The 16,271-nt window shown below is 49.9% G+C and overlaps 1 protein-coding gene across 7 annotated transcripts in view; it reads left to right on the top strand.

Moving 5' to 3' along the window:
• Positions 1-15,898, top strand: part of DTNB (dystrobrevin beta) — a 140,453-nt gene extending 124,555 nt beyond the window's left edge. For 2 of the 7 annotated variants that reach the window (XM_042887629.1, XM_042887628.1), the window contains 3 exons: positions 3,854-3,998; positions 8,245-8,334; positions 9,660-11,244. In XM_042887629.1, the coding sequence (XP_042743563.1) occupies positions 3,854-3,998; positions 8,245-8,334; positions 9,660-9,745 (321 nt within the window). In that variant the 3' untranslated portion in view covers positions 9,746-11,244. The other 5 variants (XR_006181676.1, XR_006181675.1, XM_042887630.1 and 2 more) reach the window with 4 other exon arrangements.
• The last annotated feature ends 373 nt before the right edge of the window (positions 15,899-16,271 follow it).

The following is a 16,271-nucleotide window of genomic DNA, read 5'->3' as shown; positions in this document are numbered from 1 at the left end:
TTAAAGATCATAGAGCCGTGGAATGGTTGGGTTGGAAGGGACTTAAATATCATAGAGCCGTGGAATGATTGGGTTGGAAAGGACTTAAATATCATAGAGCTGTGGAATGGTTGGGTTGGAAAGGACTTAAATATCATAGAGCCGTGGAATGGTTGGGTTGGAAAGGACTTAAATATCATAGAGCCGTGGAATGGTTGGGTTGGAAGGGACTTAAAGATCATAGAGCCGTGGAATGGTTGGGTTGGAAGGGACCTTACAACTCCCCCAGCCCCACCCCTGCTGTGGGCTGGGTGCTCCTCAGCAGATCAGGCTGCTCAGGGCTCATCCACTGCCTCAGGCACCTCCAGGAATGGGGCACCCACAGCTCTGGGCAGTGCCAGGGCCTCATCTCCCTCTGCGTAAAGAATTTTCCTATAACATCTATCCTAAATTTCCCCTCTTTTATAGAAAATGCAAGTTAGAAAGCGAACATGCATGATATGCAGATGAAAAGCCTGTTCCCATTTCCCTTTCTAATGAAGATTCCTGCTTTTGCTCGGATGCCGTTTGACATTGTCTGATTTCCTTAATTTCCTACAGCGAAGATACTGAACAAAAAATGAGTGTTGTAGGCCACGCATTTACGTTCTTTTCATTTCTGATCCATTTCTGCAGCGTTTTCTGGAGTTAGCTATTTGGGGCATGATGAGTTGTTTACTTGTCTAAATCGCTTCTCTAAGGAAATGTTAGCTTTTTATAGGTACACGAGATCTCTTTTATTTTAATCTATTCACGGGGATATGTTAGATGATAAAGCACATTAAAGTCAACGTAAATTCCCTGCAAAGCGAATGTTCTCAGTTTCTTGGTAGGATCACAGAATCATACAAACAAACGTGGGTCCTTCTGGGGTCATCCACCCCAGCTCCCCAGGAAGCAGAAGCGCTGATGGATATGGCGGTTTGGAAGAGGCCCTTTTCCATTCAGTGAGAGATGTTACCGTCCCTTCTTCCCACACCTCTTGTTCTGATGCAAAGCCTAGAGCTGTTTTTATCATGAGATTTTTAGGGTTTTTCAGGTTCAACCTCAGAGCTGCCGCATGCAGGTCTTGATAAACTGGGGCCAGTACATACGAGTCAGCTCCCAGACATTTCAGGAGCTGGGTCAGGGCTTTCCATGTCTGTTTTTATCAATGGAAATCCATCTTCTGCATCCCGGGTACAGAAGTGTTTCAGGATGCTTAACATTGCACTCTTCTTCCCGTAACCCAAAAGCATCAGAGAGGAACTTAAAAGCCCGTTCACAGTTCTTCTGCAACGAACCCCAGAGCTTCCTGTGCACACATTGCTGCGCGCCCTGCGTTGGGTTCACTTCCACAACCTCAGAGCAGCCTCAGCTCAGTATTTACGACCTGCCCTGTTCCTTCCTTCAGCCTTTGGAGGAGGAGGAAGGCTGTAGGAGTGATTTATTGCTTTCCCATTCCGCCTCGGGAACAGCTCCTGAGCTCATCCATTATCTGTCCGTGCCTCCTCCATCCCCGTCCCCTGCCCACGCGTCCGCCCACCGCTTCCTCCTATGGGGCCCAGCCCGGCACCTGCGGTTCACATTACGACCGCCCGTGCTGGGGGGACTCCTCAGCTCTTCCCTTCCGCTTCCGCAGTGTGTCTGCGTGCACCAGATGTCTTTCTTGCTTTCTCAGTCAATAATCTGCTTTCTAGGACACCGAGCTGTACGGTCCCATCGCTGCTTTCTGGTTTTCCCAAATCATGCTCGTGGTTAGCAAACAACAGCAGCGTACAGACAGCTCACATGTTCTCCTTTCTCTTTGCTGTATGGTTATGCATCACAAATGTTGCCTAAAGGTCATGCACCGTTTTTCCACACACGTAATTCTTCCACGGGAGTGGAAACACCCAAGCATGCATGAGACTACATTTGCTGTATAAAGTACAAAAAGAGTGAGATCGATATGTAGAATACTTTTATTTTGTCTGGAATTAGAGAATTTCAGGTTGGACATCAGGAAACATTTATTCTCATGAAGGGCAGTGCTGCAGTGGCACAGCTGCCCAGGGAGGTGGTGGGGTCACCAAACCTGGAGGTGTTCCAGAACCATGGGGATGTGGCACTGAGGGATGTGGGCATGGTGGGCTGGGTTGGGGTTGGACTTGGGGACCTTAGAGGTCTTCTCCACCCGCAGTGATTCCACAGTTCAGTGATTCACTGCCCCACGAAGGCGATTTGCTCCCCAGAGCTTTCAGATCCTCTTTTGGCCAACAGGTGCTGCAGGTCACATCAACAGGAGCTGCTGCACAGCAGGAAGCACGGTGCTGCCCCCAAGCTGCTCTCCATGCCACGTTGGCTGCACGCCGTCACCAGCTTTTCTCAAAATCACTCAGATTTCCAGGAACTGCGTCACTGTGAGAGTGAGGGACGTTCCCAGCCCCTCTGCTCCACTTGTTGCCCTATGCAAATTGGCACAGCCCATCTGCGTGCCCAGCGATTGAGAAAAACAATTTCAGTTCCTTGGGCGCTTATTCTAAGAACGCGGATTTGGTTGACGTGTCTCAAAGGCACGTGTCAGTAGAATACAGGTGTCACCAGGGCTGGAGGCTGGACTGGGGCTGGAGCATGGAGCTTGGGGGGGTCCTTCAGGAGAGATTTAGGTTAGATGTAAGGAAGAAATTCTTTACTCCGAGGTGATGCCCAGGTGCTGCAGCCCAGTGAACAATGGGTGCCCCTTCCATGGAGCTGCTCAAGGCTCTGAGCTAGTGGGGAGCAAGCAGCCCATGGCTGGGAGTGGGGCTGGGGGGATGTGAGGCTCTTTCCAACCTGACCATTCTATGGTTCTATGATCTTTAAAGTCCCTTCCAACCCAACAATTCTATCATTCTATGATTGCAGTCCCAGTGAGCGCACATCTGGGGAGTGCCACGGGCCAGATGTGGAGATGCATGGAGCTGGCCCTGCAGCTGGCGGGCAGCTTGGGCAGAGGCACGGCTTTATCTGCCCAATGGAGCTGATGATGTTTCCTGTGTATTTGTTTCATTTGCAAACCATTTTATCTTTGCAAGACCATTGCTCTCCTGCAGCAGCCATCTCCCCTGCCAGCACCATGAGAATATTTCGCTCGCTTCTTTCACTCCATGTGTTATCAGTGCAGTTTCAAACCAACAGTTTTGCACGCTGCCGGGTTTTTGTGCCCGGAGCGCTGGGCACAGTGCAGCGGTGTTGCAGGGTTGCCCTGGTAACTGGTGCACGTCAAAGGGAGCAAGGGATGCACGGGTCGGAGGAAGGGAAGCAAACAGAATGGCACAAACAGAATGAGTTTGGTCAGGGGTTGTGCAGCTTTCATGTGATTTTTTTTTATGGGTAGTTTTCCCCTCATCCATGGTAGCACAGCTTGAATATAAATACAGGTTAAGGTCGTCAATCATGGCTAGCAAAGCATGGCAGAGCTGGTCGTGAACTGAGCAAGAAGGTGTAGAGTGTGCTGAGATAGAAATTGCTGCAGAGAATGCCTGGGTTGTAGGATTGCAGAGCACTGGGATGATGAGGGCAGCTCTGGATAGTTAAAGAGCAACCAGAAAAAGTTGTCTTCTTTTCTTTTTTTTTTTTAATGCCTTTTTTTTAGCAACAAGTATTAATAAATCTCCTGCATGGCACTTGTGGGTTTGCTCAGCCCCTCATCGTGCATTTGCTGTTTGCTTCCTGGATGCTGCAAAGCTAAGCTTTTGGTTTCCTAACCTCACGTCCAGCAGCGGTTAGCTCTGTGCAGAGCAGGTTGCAGAGCATGGTTGCAATGCTTTACGACATTATTTGTAGACGCTGACCCAAAACAAGTGTAAGATGTGCACGCTGTGTCTCCGTGCAGGCGCAAGCAGCGGGCTCGGCGCACTCGTCCCCCACCCACGGAGCCGGCCGCCCGCTGCCCATGCCCGTCAGATCCACCTCTGCTGGCTCCACACCAACACACGGCCCCCAGGACATCGGGGACATGCAAGAAGCTTTCACACAAGGTGAGCATCTCGTGGAGCAGGGAACGGGGCAGCCCGGCGCCCTTTGCTATGCTCCAGACCAAAGGAACTGCGGCATGTTGTTATTCTTTCCATTTTAAAGGGTTCTCCCGTCCTAGAAAGTTATCTGATAATTGTAGAGTCCTAGAATGGAGTGGTTTGGGTTGGAAGGCACTTTAAAATCCACCCAACCCAGCCATTGCCATGAGGACACATCCATTGACCAGGTGCCCAAAGCCCCATCCAGCCTGGCCCTGGGCACTGGCAGGGATGGGGCGTCCACAGATCCTCTGTGCCAGGGCCTCACTGCCTTCTAGGTAAAGAATTTCCCCCTAACACCTGGCTTCAGTCTTTCCTCCTCCAGTTTGAAGCCATCCCTCCTTGTCCTGTCACTATCAGACTAATGCCAACAGGGAAGGAAAGAAGGGAGGATCATAGCAAAGAAGCAGAACACATACTTTGTATAAATAATACTGGACTTGGAGGTCCTTTCCAACCTAGCTGACTCTCTGGTTATGGGGCTGAATGTTTTCTTGATCCCTTTCTCCAGTTCTTGCCTGGGATCACAGCTCCTTGTTACTTCCTTCGCACCTTCTCTAGATGTTACACCGCTTGTGTTTGAAAAAAAAATACCAGTTTTTGGCCTAAGCTCAATGGTGCCAATCTGTATGGGCACAACCTGATCTGGGCAACCTCGTGGAGCTGTAGAGGTCCCTGTTCATGAGATGACTTTTAGAGGTTCCTTCCAACTCAAACGATTCTGTGATGCTATGATTGGATTCTGTGATTTTATAATTCTATGACTGAGCTGCAGATGTCCCTGCTCATTGCAGGGGATTTGGACTGGGTGATCTTCCAACTCAAAGTCCCTTCCATCTCAAACAATTCTGTGATTCAACAAGAAGTAGGAGGTTATTGGGTAGTTTCAACTGCATTTCCCCATGTACACCTCATCCCCCCATCCTTTGGTAAAACCAAAATGGTTGGATCAAGTGGGTTAGCTGTCCTTTTCTGAATAATTCAGCTTAGAGTGCTTTGAGGAGCACCAGGGCAGCATTTGACATAGATATTTATACTCCCCAGCTTCTGTAGGTAGTGTGAGTTCATATAGAGCAGCTATTAGTTTAAAAAAATAAACTTCTGCAGTCATGCATTGCAAACGTCACTGGGGGCTCAAGAAGTGCTTAAGGATTTGAAGACAGCCAGATGAAACAGAAACCTTGTGCACTCAGTCCAGACCTCTGCCTCTTCCTCGCAGAGGAGAGAGGGAGAAAAATGGAGGTTCCACCCTCAGGATGTTGGGAAAAGGCAAGTAAAAGCATTACTTGGGTCTGATGTCAAGAAGACTGGCAAAGAAGAGGTTTTCTACCTTTAGGGAGCCATCACACTGCAGTGAATGAGGGAGTTAGTTCTTCAGTCCTGCCTTCTCCAAGCTCCCTCTACATCTCCCAGAGGCCAAGCTATTCAGTCCCATAAAAGATGACAACTTGTATCTCATGCTTTCGTTATCTGGAGGTGGAATTTTGTCATTCATGAGCATATTTCTTGCTGAGTAGGGGAGGTGGTGAATATTAATGTCAGATATTCTGTCAGACAGATGTTCTCCTGTTCGTGGTGGTCTTAGTGATCTTAGTGATCTTTTCCAACCTTAATGGATGTTGAATCCCTGGCACGCTGAAGTGAAGACTGCAAGCCTTCAGCCCTCAGTGCTTGGTGAAAGGAAAAGGCTCTGTTGGTTGTTCTCCAAAATTTCAGCTGGTGAGTAGGTCATATGGTGGAAGAAGTCCAGTATGGAAGTGCAAAGTATCTAGAGCTCATAGAATCACAAAGTCATTAAGACTGGAAAAGACCACTAAAATCATCAAGTCCAACCACCAACCCATCACTACTCATCTTGGAGAAGGAGATGCCTTTTTCTGACCCCACCAGCAGAAACGAGCTTGGAGAAGCTGTGGGTGCCCCATCCCTGGAGCTGCCAAGGCCCTGGGCAGCCTGATGTGCTCGGTGGCAACCAGCCCACTGCAGGGAGTGGGAACTGGATGGGCTGAAAGAGCCCTTCCAAGCCAACCATTCTATGGTTCTCTGATCTTTAAGGTCCCTTCCAACCCAACCATTCTATGATTCTCTGATCTCTCTAAGCGCTTCCAGAGACGAAGCCTTGTTCCAGGAGGCGCGGTGCCAAACACCAGCGGCACGGCTCCATCTGCTGCTGTGGGTGGCCCTGGCGCCTCCTCTTCATCCCCCCAACGAGTCAAGAGCCTCATCCCACTCCTTCAACAGCTGCCCGTCCTTCCCCTGCAGATCAGCTTTCTATTCTCCAGGCTGCACGCAGCGGTGCTGTGAGTCCCACCAGGCACTGGGAAAATCTGCTGTATCTGGTTCATCATTTTCCCCTTTGGTTTTTTAATGAGGAAAGCACAAAGAGGCAAAATGATCTCCTTTCTGCAGCTACGAGTAATGAACACAAGATTGTTGTAGTACAGTAACTGCCCTACTTGATTCTTTTTATTTTACAGTAGTGCTTTGGCATCAAAATGTGCTTTCTATCCATCTGCATTTGGAGACACAGAAGAAGCGATGTTCCCTGTGCACAGTGTGCAGGCTTCAACTCCTGGCTCTGGGACAAGCTCATGGAATGAACCGTGGCTCATTCCTGCTTCAGAGGAGCACAGTCTTCACTAGGTCCTGTCAATATTGCCCAAAGAGAAAAAGATTCTTTTTATCTGGGTTTTTAACACCTTAGTATCTCTATGCAATGCATGGCAGGTATTGTATAGGGCTGTTGTAGTGCTAAGGGCTTGGGTAGCACCTACATCCCAATAGTATGGTGGTGGTGGTGGTTGTGGCTCACAGGAGCAAATTATCCATAGGCAATGCTTTCAGAACAAAACCTCCTGAAAGGTTCCATTTATTTTACTTTTTTAATATATTTTTTTACCAAAGCATTTAAATTATCTCTGTGAGCTCTTGCATATCTTATAAAATGAGAGAAAAGAGAAAAAGTGGGTGAAGGTCTCATTCCTGCTCACTTTCTCATTGCCATACCCAGGACTGCCAACATCATCACTCCCACCCCACGTCAGAGGGGAGATCAGCAGGAAATGTTTGCAGAACCAAGTCTTATGGTCCCTAATGGGATACATTTCCTTCAGCGGTCCCCTCTTGGTCTTCCACTTTGCCACTGGGAGAAAACAGCATTAAAATAAAGCCCAACAGCTGGTAAACCTTTTGCAAGAGAACATGGTCAGCAGGCTCTGTAATAAGTTTCCGGGAATGATCTTTCCGGGAAGGCAATCTGCACAATTAGTGCTATTTCATATCAATCATGTAAAATCAGACAAATTCTAAGCAAGTGGAGAACGCAGGAAGCAGGATAAAATTTCTGTGTGTTCACATAATAAAATAATTTAATGCCACCAGCCAGAAGGGCCTCCAGTGGCAGTGGGCGTCCAGATGAGCTCGTTAAAGTCGGTGTTTGTTTGTGTAGCTGCCAGAGCATCACGCCATGGGCACAGCGCTGGTCACTTGGTGCCCAAGGCAGAGGACAGGGATGTGTTGATGATGGAATGTTCACCGCCTCCAAGATACATGCTGACCATGCTGACATCCATGGCTTATGTTAATATCCACGGGTGGTGTTGACATCCATCCATGGGTCGCGTTGACATCCAACCATGAGGTGTGTTGATATCCATGGGCCGTGTTGAAGTCCATGGGTTGTGCTGACATCCATCTATGGGCCGTGTTAACATCTGTGAGCCATGCAGACGTTCACAGGCCATGTTGGTATTCATGGGCCACGCTGATCCACAGCACCACAGCTAATGGTAGAATCGCTCAGAGGAGTCGAAGCCATCGCAGCATTTGGGAGATTGATGAGATGGGAAATATCTGGAACAAGACAGGCACTCAACTTCAAGCATCTTGAGCAGAAAAACCCTGAGCTGACGTAGGAGTGCTGCCCTCATCGAGGAGAAAAGCAATGCAGTAGCTAATTAGCAAGCAGACGATAGGCTTGCTTACAATAGCCAGGCAGAGTGGGAGCATTCCAGAGCAAATCCAGATCTCTTCTCAGGGCCCTCCAATGCAGCTGGGTGCAGCACCACTGCTCTCCTGAGCAGGGATCCCTGGTGGAGCTGAGCTCCGTGGAGCTGAGCTCTGCAGGGCTGAGCTCCATGGGGCCAGGATCCATGAGGCAGGAGGGCTGTGTGCAGCTGCTTTACCTGCTGCGTGTTTGCTCTGCTCCCAGGTACAAGGAGGAACCTGCGCAACGACCTGCTGGTGGCCGCCGACTCCATCACCAACACGATGTCATCGCTGGTGAAGGAGCTGCACTCAGGTAAGAGGAGAGAGATTTGTCTTCAGATTTATTTTTTATAAAAATTCTACTTAAGGCGTAACGCGAGATTACGCGTTCATTTCTTCAACAATAAAATGAAAAATCATTTTTTATGGCTAGCCTTGCTGAGAACTCCAAATGCCATCCGAATAGGATTTCCATTGATTTTATCACTTAACCAACAGAATGGTTAAGGTCACATTCTGCAGATAGAAGCCTGGCTGCTGATTGTAGCAGCAGACTAACACCTAGCTGCTGCGCTCCTGCTGCTATTGATCTGTATGTGTGCAATAGCAGGAGCTCCTCATGGCTTGGGCACCACTCGGAAATGCTGCTTTCCTGAAGGTCAGATCTCCTGAGCAGGGCACGAGCTGCTGAGCAATGGCAGTGCTGGCAGCAGATGTGGCATGTGGGAGTGAAAAGGAAATTAATTACATGCCCTTGCTTGATGATATAGAATCATAGTCATAGAATCATTAAGGTTGGAAAAGCCAAGATCATCAAGCCCAGCCATCAATCTATCTCCACCATACCACCAAACCATGACCTTAAATGGAATCATAGAATCACTGAGCTTGAAGAAGACTTCCAAGGTGATCAAGTCCAACCATCAGCGCATCCACTACCAAGCCCACTAACCCATGTCCCTAAATAGAATCACAGAATGCTGTGTGGCTCTGGTTTGAGACTTTACAGGTTCTGGTGCTCCTGCTGATCCTCCTGCTAATGTTTAGCAAGTAAAGCGAATATCAGTGTGCAGGTCATGATCCACTGTGATCTGAAGGTCTTCAAATTGTGCCCTTTATTGTGGAGCTTTCTGTCTGTCTTTGCACTCAGCAGCGTGTGAAGTGGGCAGGAGTGATAGCGCTGCGTGTAACAACTGTCACCTGTTTGCTTAGAGCTCAGGGAGATGTTGCACACAGACACAAGCCACCATCTACAGAAGAATGTGGCCTTCTGTTCCTATGCTCTGCAATATAAATATGAGCTTTGTCATAAATCCTCTTCAGTTGAAACAGGGCTCAGTGGAATGGGTATGGAGCAAAAATCCAGCCTTGGGCACAGCCTGGCCCCAGGGTCCTGAGAGCACAAGCAGGCAAACAGCAGTTCCAGGAAGGGACCTCAGGGTTTCCACCTCAGATCAACATGAAACCATTTCCTTCTTCCATAAAGCCATTTCCTTTTTCCATAAACAATTTCCATGTTCCATAGAAATACTTCCACTTTTTTGATTTGGTTTTAGCCTAAAACTTGTGATTCCCGTATGTCTCAGTTCTCTCGTGTACATGTCTCATCCATGCGCGATGTTTTTCTTCTTCCTGAAGCAGAGGAAGAAGATGAAGAAGAAATGGAAAAAATGCAGAACGGGAAGGATCGAGGTAAGGGAAGAAATCCTGTCTCTGAGCTGTGAATCACAGAATGATGGAACGGTTGGGTTGGAAGGGTCACAGAGCCATAGAATGAGTTGGAAGGGACCTTAAAGATCATAGAGCCATAGGATGGTTGGGGCTGGAAGGGACCTTTGAAGACTCTCTAGTTCTGATCCTCCTGCTGCACGTTTTCGGATCTGCTCGTCCCCAGAGGTGGGCTTGCTTTCTCCATTCCGATTCCCCAAGGAGGACTTTTGGTGTCAGAGTGCCACCACGGCTGTTCCCGCAGCGTGCATCCAGCTTTAGGGAACATTTTTCTTTAACAAAGCCCCGCACAGATATTTTTACTGTGTAAGAAGAGGAGGAAGAGCTGCTCCAAGTGCTGCAGGAGCTGTGCTGTGGATGAGTACATTCAAAAACAACAGCCCCACACGTGGGCTGGGTAGCGGCGCAGCACCGCCTCATACGACCTTGTCCGGACGGGCGCTCAGCATCGCCCACAGGCGATGATCCCATGTGGGCTGCTCATGGCTCCCTTTCATCTCCACCATCCCTAGAGGTTTTTCTGTCTCGTTGAGCCAAGCCTTATTCCAGCAGTGACAAACTTGGACTTTTTATCCTTCTTTTTGTTGTTGCTGTTGTTCTATGCATATTTTCCTTCTGGCTGAGAAGAAGCAAAGGGGATCACGTTTCACACTAAAATTCCTCGTTTTCCTGCGTCTTCCAGTCCAGTGCTTTCAGGTGCCTGGGAATGCTCAGCTTCCTGATGGTTTGTCCATCAGCGTTCGGCATTGTCAGCATGCGTGAAGAAATGCACCGAGTCTGATCTCAGCTTTCAAAGCAGCATGGCGTTGGCTCTAAATCACAGGACTCTCTCTGCCCTAGAACATTCCTCTTAAGCTAAATAGCTGAGATGCTTAGCAGATGACCCTTCTGCTTTTTTTTTTTCTTTTCCCAAGCATCCTGCCTGGGGAAAAAAGGGGAAGGGGGTTTGGAGATGGGATGTGTGGTGGAGGCATAGTAGGACGAATCCTATTACTCACTGCAGCACTGGGGAACGGAGACATAACCCAAAGCAGGACTTGGCCCAAAAGCCATTGTGTGGAATGTAAATATTCTCTCTGCCAGAAATTAAGTGACTTAACGTGGCAGAGATAGCGAGATGAAAAGCCGGCCAAGAAATCAAGGAATGATCGATAATGAAGGCGCAGTCCTCCTGCAGCCCAGGAGGTGGTGGAGGCGCCTCCAGGCTCCAAGTGCTGGTGGCCGTGGAGAGTCCCTCTGTGGGATTTGTTGGGTTGCCGTGTGGAACGTGCTTAGGGGTTTAACTGAGGCTCCTCTCCTGTATTCCAGAGGGCTGGAGATTGACCCCAGTGCCTTCAGAGCTGTTTGCAGCTGAAGAGCTGCTCAGTAGAGCAATGAGAGGTGGAGAGGTTGGGTTTAGGACAAGAGATAATGGCTTCAAGTATAGAATCATAGAATCATAGAATCACTAAGGTTGGAAAAGACCTAAAAGATCACCCAGTCCAACCGTTCACCTATTCCCAATAGCTCCTACTAAACCATGTCCCTCAACGCAACATCCAGTCTTTCCTTGAACACCCCCAGGGTCGGTGACTCCACCACCTCCCTGGGCAGTCCATTGCAGTGCCTGACCACCCTTTCTGAAAAGTAATACTTCCTCATGTCCAGCCTGAATCTCCCCTGCCGTAGCTTGAAACCATTCCCCCTGGTCCTATCACTAATGACACGAGAGAAGAGGCCGACCCCCAGCTCACTACAACCTCCCTTCAGGAAGTTATAGAGAGCAATAAGGTCTCCCCTGAGCCTCCTCTTCTCCAGGCTGAACATTCCCAGCTCCTTCAGCCTCTCCTCATATGGCCTGTGTTCCAGACCCCTCACCAGCTTTGTTGCCCTCCTTTGAACACGTTCCAGGGCCTCAATGTCTTTCTTGCAGTGAGGGGCCCAAAACTGGACACAGTACTCGAGGTGCGGCCTCACGAGTGCTGAATATAGGGGAACAATCACCTCTCTGCTCCTGCTTGCAACACTGTTTCTGATGCAAGCCAGGATGCCATTGGCCTTCTTGGCCACCTGGGCACACTGTCGGCTCATGTGCAGCCGAGCATCAATCAATACCCCCAGGTCCATTTCCTCTACGCAGTCCTCCAGCCACTCTGCCCCAAGCCTGTAGCGTCGCCTGGGGTTGTTGCGGCCGAAGTGCAGGACCCAGCATTTGGCCTTGTTGAAACTCATCCCATTGGCTCCAGCCCAGCTCTCCAGCCTGTCCAGATCCCTCTGTAGGGCCTCGCTACCCCCAGGCAGATCCACACTTCCAGCCAATTTGGTGTCATCTGCGAATTTACTGAGGGTGCACTCGATGCCCTCATCCAGGTCATCAATAAAGATATTGAAGAGGACAGGCCCCAGCACCGACCCCTGCGGAACACCACTCACGACTGGTCGCCAGCTGGATTTGACTCCATTCACCACCACTCTCTGAGCCCGGCCCTCCAGCCAGCTCCTTACCCAGCCAACAGTGTACCCATCCAAGTCTCTGGCTGCCAGCTTCTGCAGGAGAATGCTGTGGGAGACAGTGTCAAAGGCTCTGACAAGTAGCACCACAAGAGGTCTGCGTTGGGTATTAGGAAAATTTCTTCTCAGTAAGAGCAGTGCTGCAGTGGCACAGCTGCCCAGGGAGGTGGTGGGGTCACCAAACCTGGAGGTGCTCAAGGAACGTGGGGATGTGGCACTGAGGGATGTGGGCAGTGGGCATGGTGGGGTGGGCTGGGGTTGGACTTGGGGATCTGAGAGATCTTTTCCAACCTGAATGATTCTGTGATTTTGGTTAGTGGGCATGGTGGTGGTGATGGTGGACGGTTGGATTGGATGATCTTGGATGTCTTTTCCAACCTTCTCAATTCTATGATTCAACGATTATTCATTGTACAGGAAATACAGTTGCCTGTTTGATGGATGTATCTTCTTCCTGTGTTGCAGGTTAGATGGACGACCACAGGCTGTACAGCAATTCAGGTGAGCCTGGACATTTCTCTGCCAACCTTCTGCTTTCTCCTTCCTTTTATGCTTCTGTACAAGACGAGGAGAGTTTCCCTCCCGCCACTCTGCACCTATTCCAAAGGATGCTGGGTTTTCCTAGTTATGACCTAATTCAGCTCCTGCTACAGACAGTGGGAAAGCATCATTAACTTCAGTGAAAGCAGAACTACCGCCGTTATCTTTTCTTTTATTAGCATTACTTTTACACTGAAAGGCCTCCGCCAGGAAATCGGAGTCTATTGCGACGGACGCTATCCAGATGTACTAAAAATACAATCTCTACCCTCAAAGAGCCGGCACTGTGTGTTATAATAAGGCACAGCAGATGGACAGACAAACAGGTGCTGGGGAGCATGAGACTGTGTCGGCGGAGAAAGGCTGAGCCTCGCGCTCACAATGCCTCCGAGGCACCTGGGGCAGATCCCTATCACTTCCCCACTGAAAAACGTAGGAGGGCACCGGGTTGGGTTTCCACTCTGCATAGTATTTGCCTGATGCGCAGTGCTGATCTCTGAGTGCTGGCAGTGGGAAGGAGGAGGCTAAAACCAAATCCTGCAGCCAAAACACGCGGCGTGGGTACAAATGTGGGTTCACAGAGGTCGATGGGGATCCCATTCCTGGGTCTTATTCCATTGTGCTGGAAGCTTGCACATTGATGAGAATCCAGAGAGCAGAACAAGAATCCCACCTTCACATTGTCCGTTGGGATCCAGCCCATGTTGGCCAAATAGAATTAGGCACAAGTGCTGCAAAACACAATTCTGCATGATAAAACTGGCACCATTGCGCTCTGAAGGCAATTTGCAAAGCACAGAAACAAAGCTTTTGCCCTTTCTGCCTCCCTGCCATTTTAGTAATGGATAGAGATAACCTGAAAGCAGCTTCAGAGTTTCTCTGATAGTTTTTACATTAGAAATTCAAGTCCTGTCTCGACTGGGAAACAATCTGGTAACTGAAGAAGGAGTGAAATGATGCCATTAGAGGTAGGCAGTGTGGAGCTCTTTGTGCTGTCTATGCACGGCAGTCCCTTTGTGCCCCTTGGACGCTAATGGCTGCTCTGCACTTTGCTGTATGGGGGGCAGCTGAGACATGGCTGTCCCTTGCCATGGAACAGGGGCTGAAGCACCAGAGGTGGTGCTGAGAAGCAGAAAATGGAGAAAAGTGAGACAATAAAGGCAAGAAACTTTTTCAGGGCTTCTTTATCCTCCAGAAGGGGCGAAGAATGGAACTGAATGGTCTTTAGGGACCCTTCCAAACCAACCCATTCTGTGGGTGTTCTTCTTTCGGGTCCCTCCAACCCAAACCACTCTGTGATTCTATGGTTCCATGGTTCAGTGCCGTGGGCTCAGTCTCTGTTTCCTATGGTGCAGGCGCAGGGGGCTCTCGGTGAGCTCGTGACCGAAGACGTCCCCGCGCCGCTGGGAGAGCCGCGTTCCGGCCGACCCACCACCATCGCGCGACTGTGATCGACGCTGACCTCCCACCGGCGCCGGCGTTCTCCCAGCCAACCGAGGGGTTTCCCCGTGGGCATTTGCCTCTTAGGCCATTGCATGTACTGTTTTCCTCAGTGTGTTTACTAACGATAATCAGACAGTGCCCCATCGAACTGTGCCATTTGCGGGAGGTTCAAGAAAAAGGCAATACTCCCCGCTCCCGCTATGCGTTCCAATCTGTTGGATTTCCCACCCAACAGCGGCGCCATCGCATCTCATGCTGGCTGTTTCCTCTTGGCTCCTGCCCTTTGCTGTGCATGACAAAAAATGAGGTTTGCACCATTGGGGTCTCTTTGCGTGTAAAGCAGGGGGGACTCGTGAGTGTGGACCGTTCAGACCCACCTACAAGCACCGCTCCGCTGTCGGGTTGCTGTTGTGTTTGATGTTACGTTGTCCTCTGTAAGTGATGGCGTGTCAGGGAGGAACGAGCAGTGGGAGGACCCCAGACCAGTGCCTCTTCTTTAAACTGTTACCAAATGTCCCCTTGCAGGCAGGGAATTCAGGGATGAGTAGCTTGGGTTGGCATCAGCATCTCTGTGTTCATTCTTGAGAGGAGAGCTGGGTTTTGTTTAAAATTAAGAGAAAGAGCAGAGTTGTGTAGTCTGAGGCTGGGAGCTCACCGCCGTCTGGGTGCTTAGGAAACATTGCAATCAGTTCCAATCACACCATTTCGGGGTTTTTTTTTTTTTTCCCCTCGGTGTTCTGGAATGTTATTTTTAGTGGAAGGAGCTGAGTGCCCTAATGCAGCCATAAATATTTATCAGGGGTGATGAATGGGAAGGAGCGATAAAGCCCGAAGCCAACGGCAGCCAGTGCGGCACGGAGAGCGCTCGTTGGGTACCTGCAGCCCTTTGGGAGAGCAGAAATAAACAGACGTGGTGGCCACAGCCTGAGCCAAGTGTAAATATTGTGAGCGAGCTGTCAGGGAGGGGAGAGGAGTGATGAGAACCCGACTCAGCACGTGCACGGCTCGTGAAGCACGGATCTGCGGGGCACCCTTTTTTTTGTATCGTTGCTCACTGCATGACCTCCCCTTCTTGCTTTGGGGGATAGGGGTCAGTGGGCATGGTGCGGCGGGTTGGGGTTGGATTTGGTGACCTTTGAGGTCTTTTCCAACCGGAGTAATTCTATGATTCTGTTTAGGGATTTGGTTAGCAGGCACGGTGGCAATGGGTTGGCGGCTGGACATGGTGATGGTGGAGGTCTTTTCCAACCACAATGATCCTGTGGCTATGTAGGCAGCCATGGTGGTGCTGGGGTGACAGCTGGACGCGATGACTCAGCTTTTCCAACCCTCATCCATGTTGGGAAGCAAACCCTACAGCTTGCTTGTGCTTAACTGGGAACATTGCAAACCTTCTGCTTGCCTTCACGATCACCGCCTTAACCCCTGCAGGAAGAACACTGCAGACCACGCTTTCTCCAAGCTGCGAGCTGTGCCATCATGGTTCCAGCACGTGTGCATCTTTCCTTTCAAATTTGGGGTTCATTTCTTGTGCACACCATGGGGTTTGGTGGCTCAATCGGCACCGGTGCCCGGAGCGCGTGGTGGGGAGATGGGAGTGCCATTGGTAAGAACCTGTGAACTGGAAGCCATGTTCTGTCATCTGCCAAATACTGAATAAATTCATCTCATCCTTACAGGGTGTTTCGTCCCTCAGCCATGTGAAAAAGAAGCAGGAATATTCCTGGAAAAGCAAAATAAATTTAAAAAAAGGGTTGTAGTAGGAAATCACTGCCTAGCACGGAAGCAGCTGCAAACGCTTCGCTGCGTATTCATACGGAATGGCAGGGCTGGGGATTATCCGCGTTGGTCATGGGCGCGGGTCGCTGGGAGCAGACAGAGCAGCCTGTGTTCAGGGCCACAGCCCCGCCAGATGTTGGCCCGCCGCACCGCACATCTGGATGGGGCCAGGGTGGGCCACAGCTTGGGGGCTTCACACCGCTCCAGGCTGCGCTCCCACCCCGTGTGTCCCATGGAGACCCCGTGTACCCCATAGAGATCCAGGGATCC

Source organism: Lagopus leucura, unplaced genomic scaffold (assembly GCF_019238085.1).
Source record: "Lagopus leucura isolate 7727_CA_CO unplaced genomic scaffold, USGS_WTPT01 Super-Scaffold_100096, whole genome shotgun sequence".
Classification (NCBI taxonomy): domain Eukaryota; kingdom Metazoa; phylum Chordata; class Aves; order Galliformes; family Phasianidae; genus Lagopus; species Lagopus leucura.
This window is presented reverse-complemented; position numbering and strand designations above follow the sequence as displayed.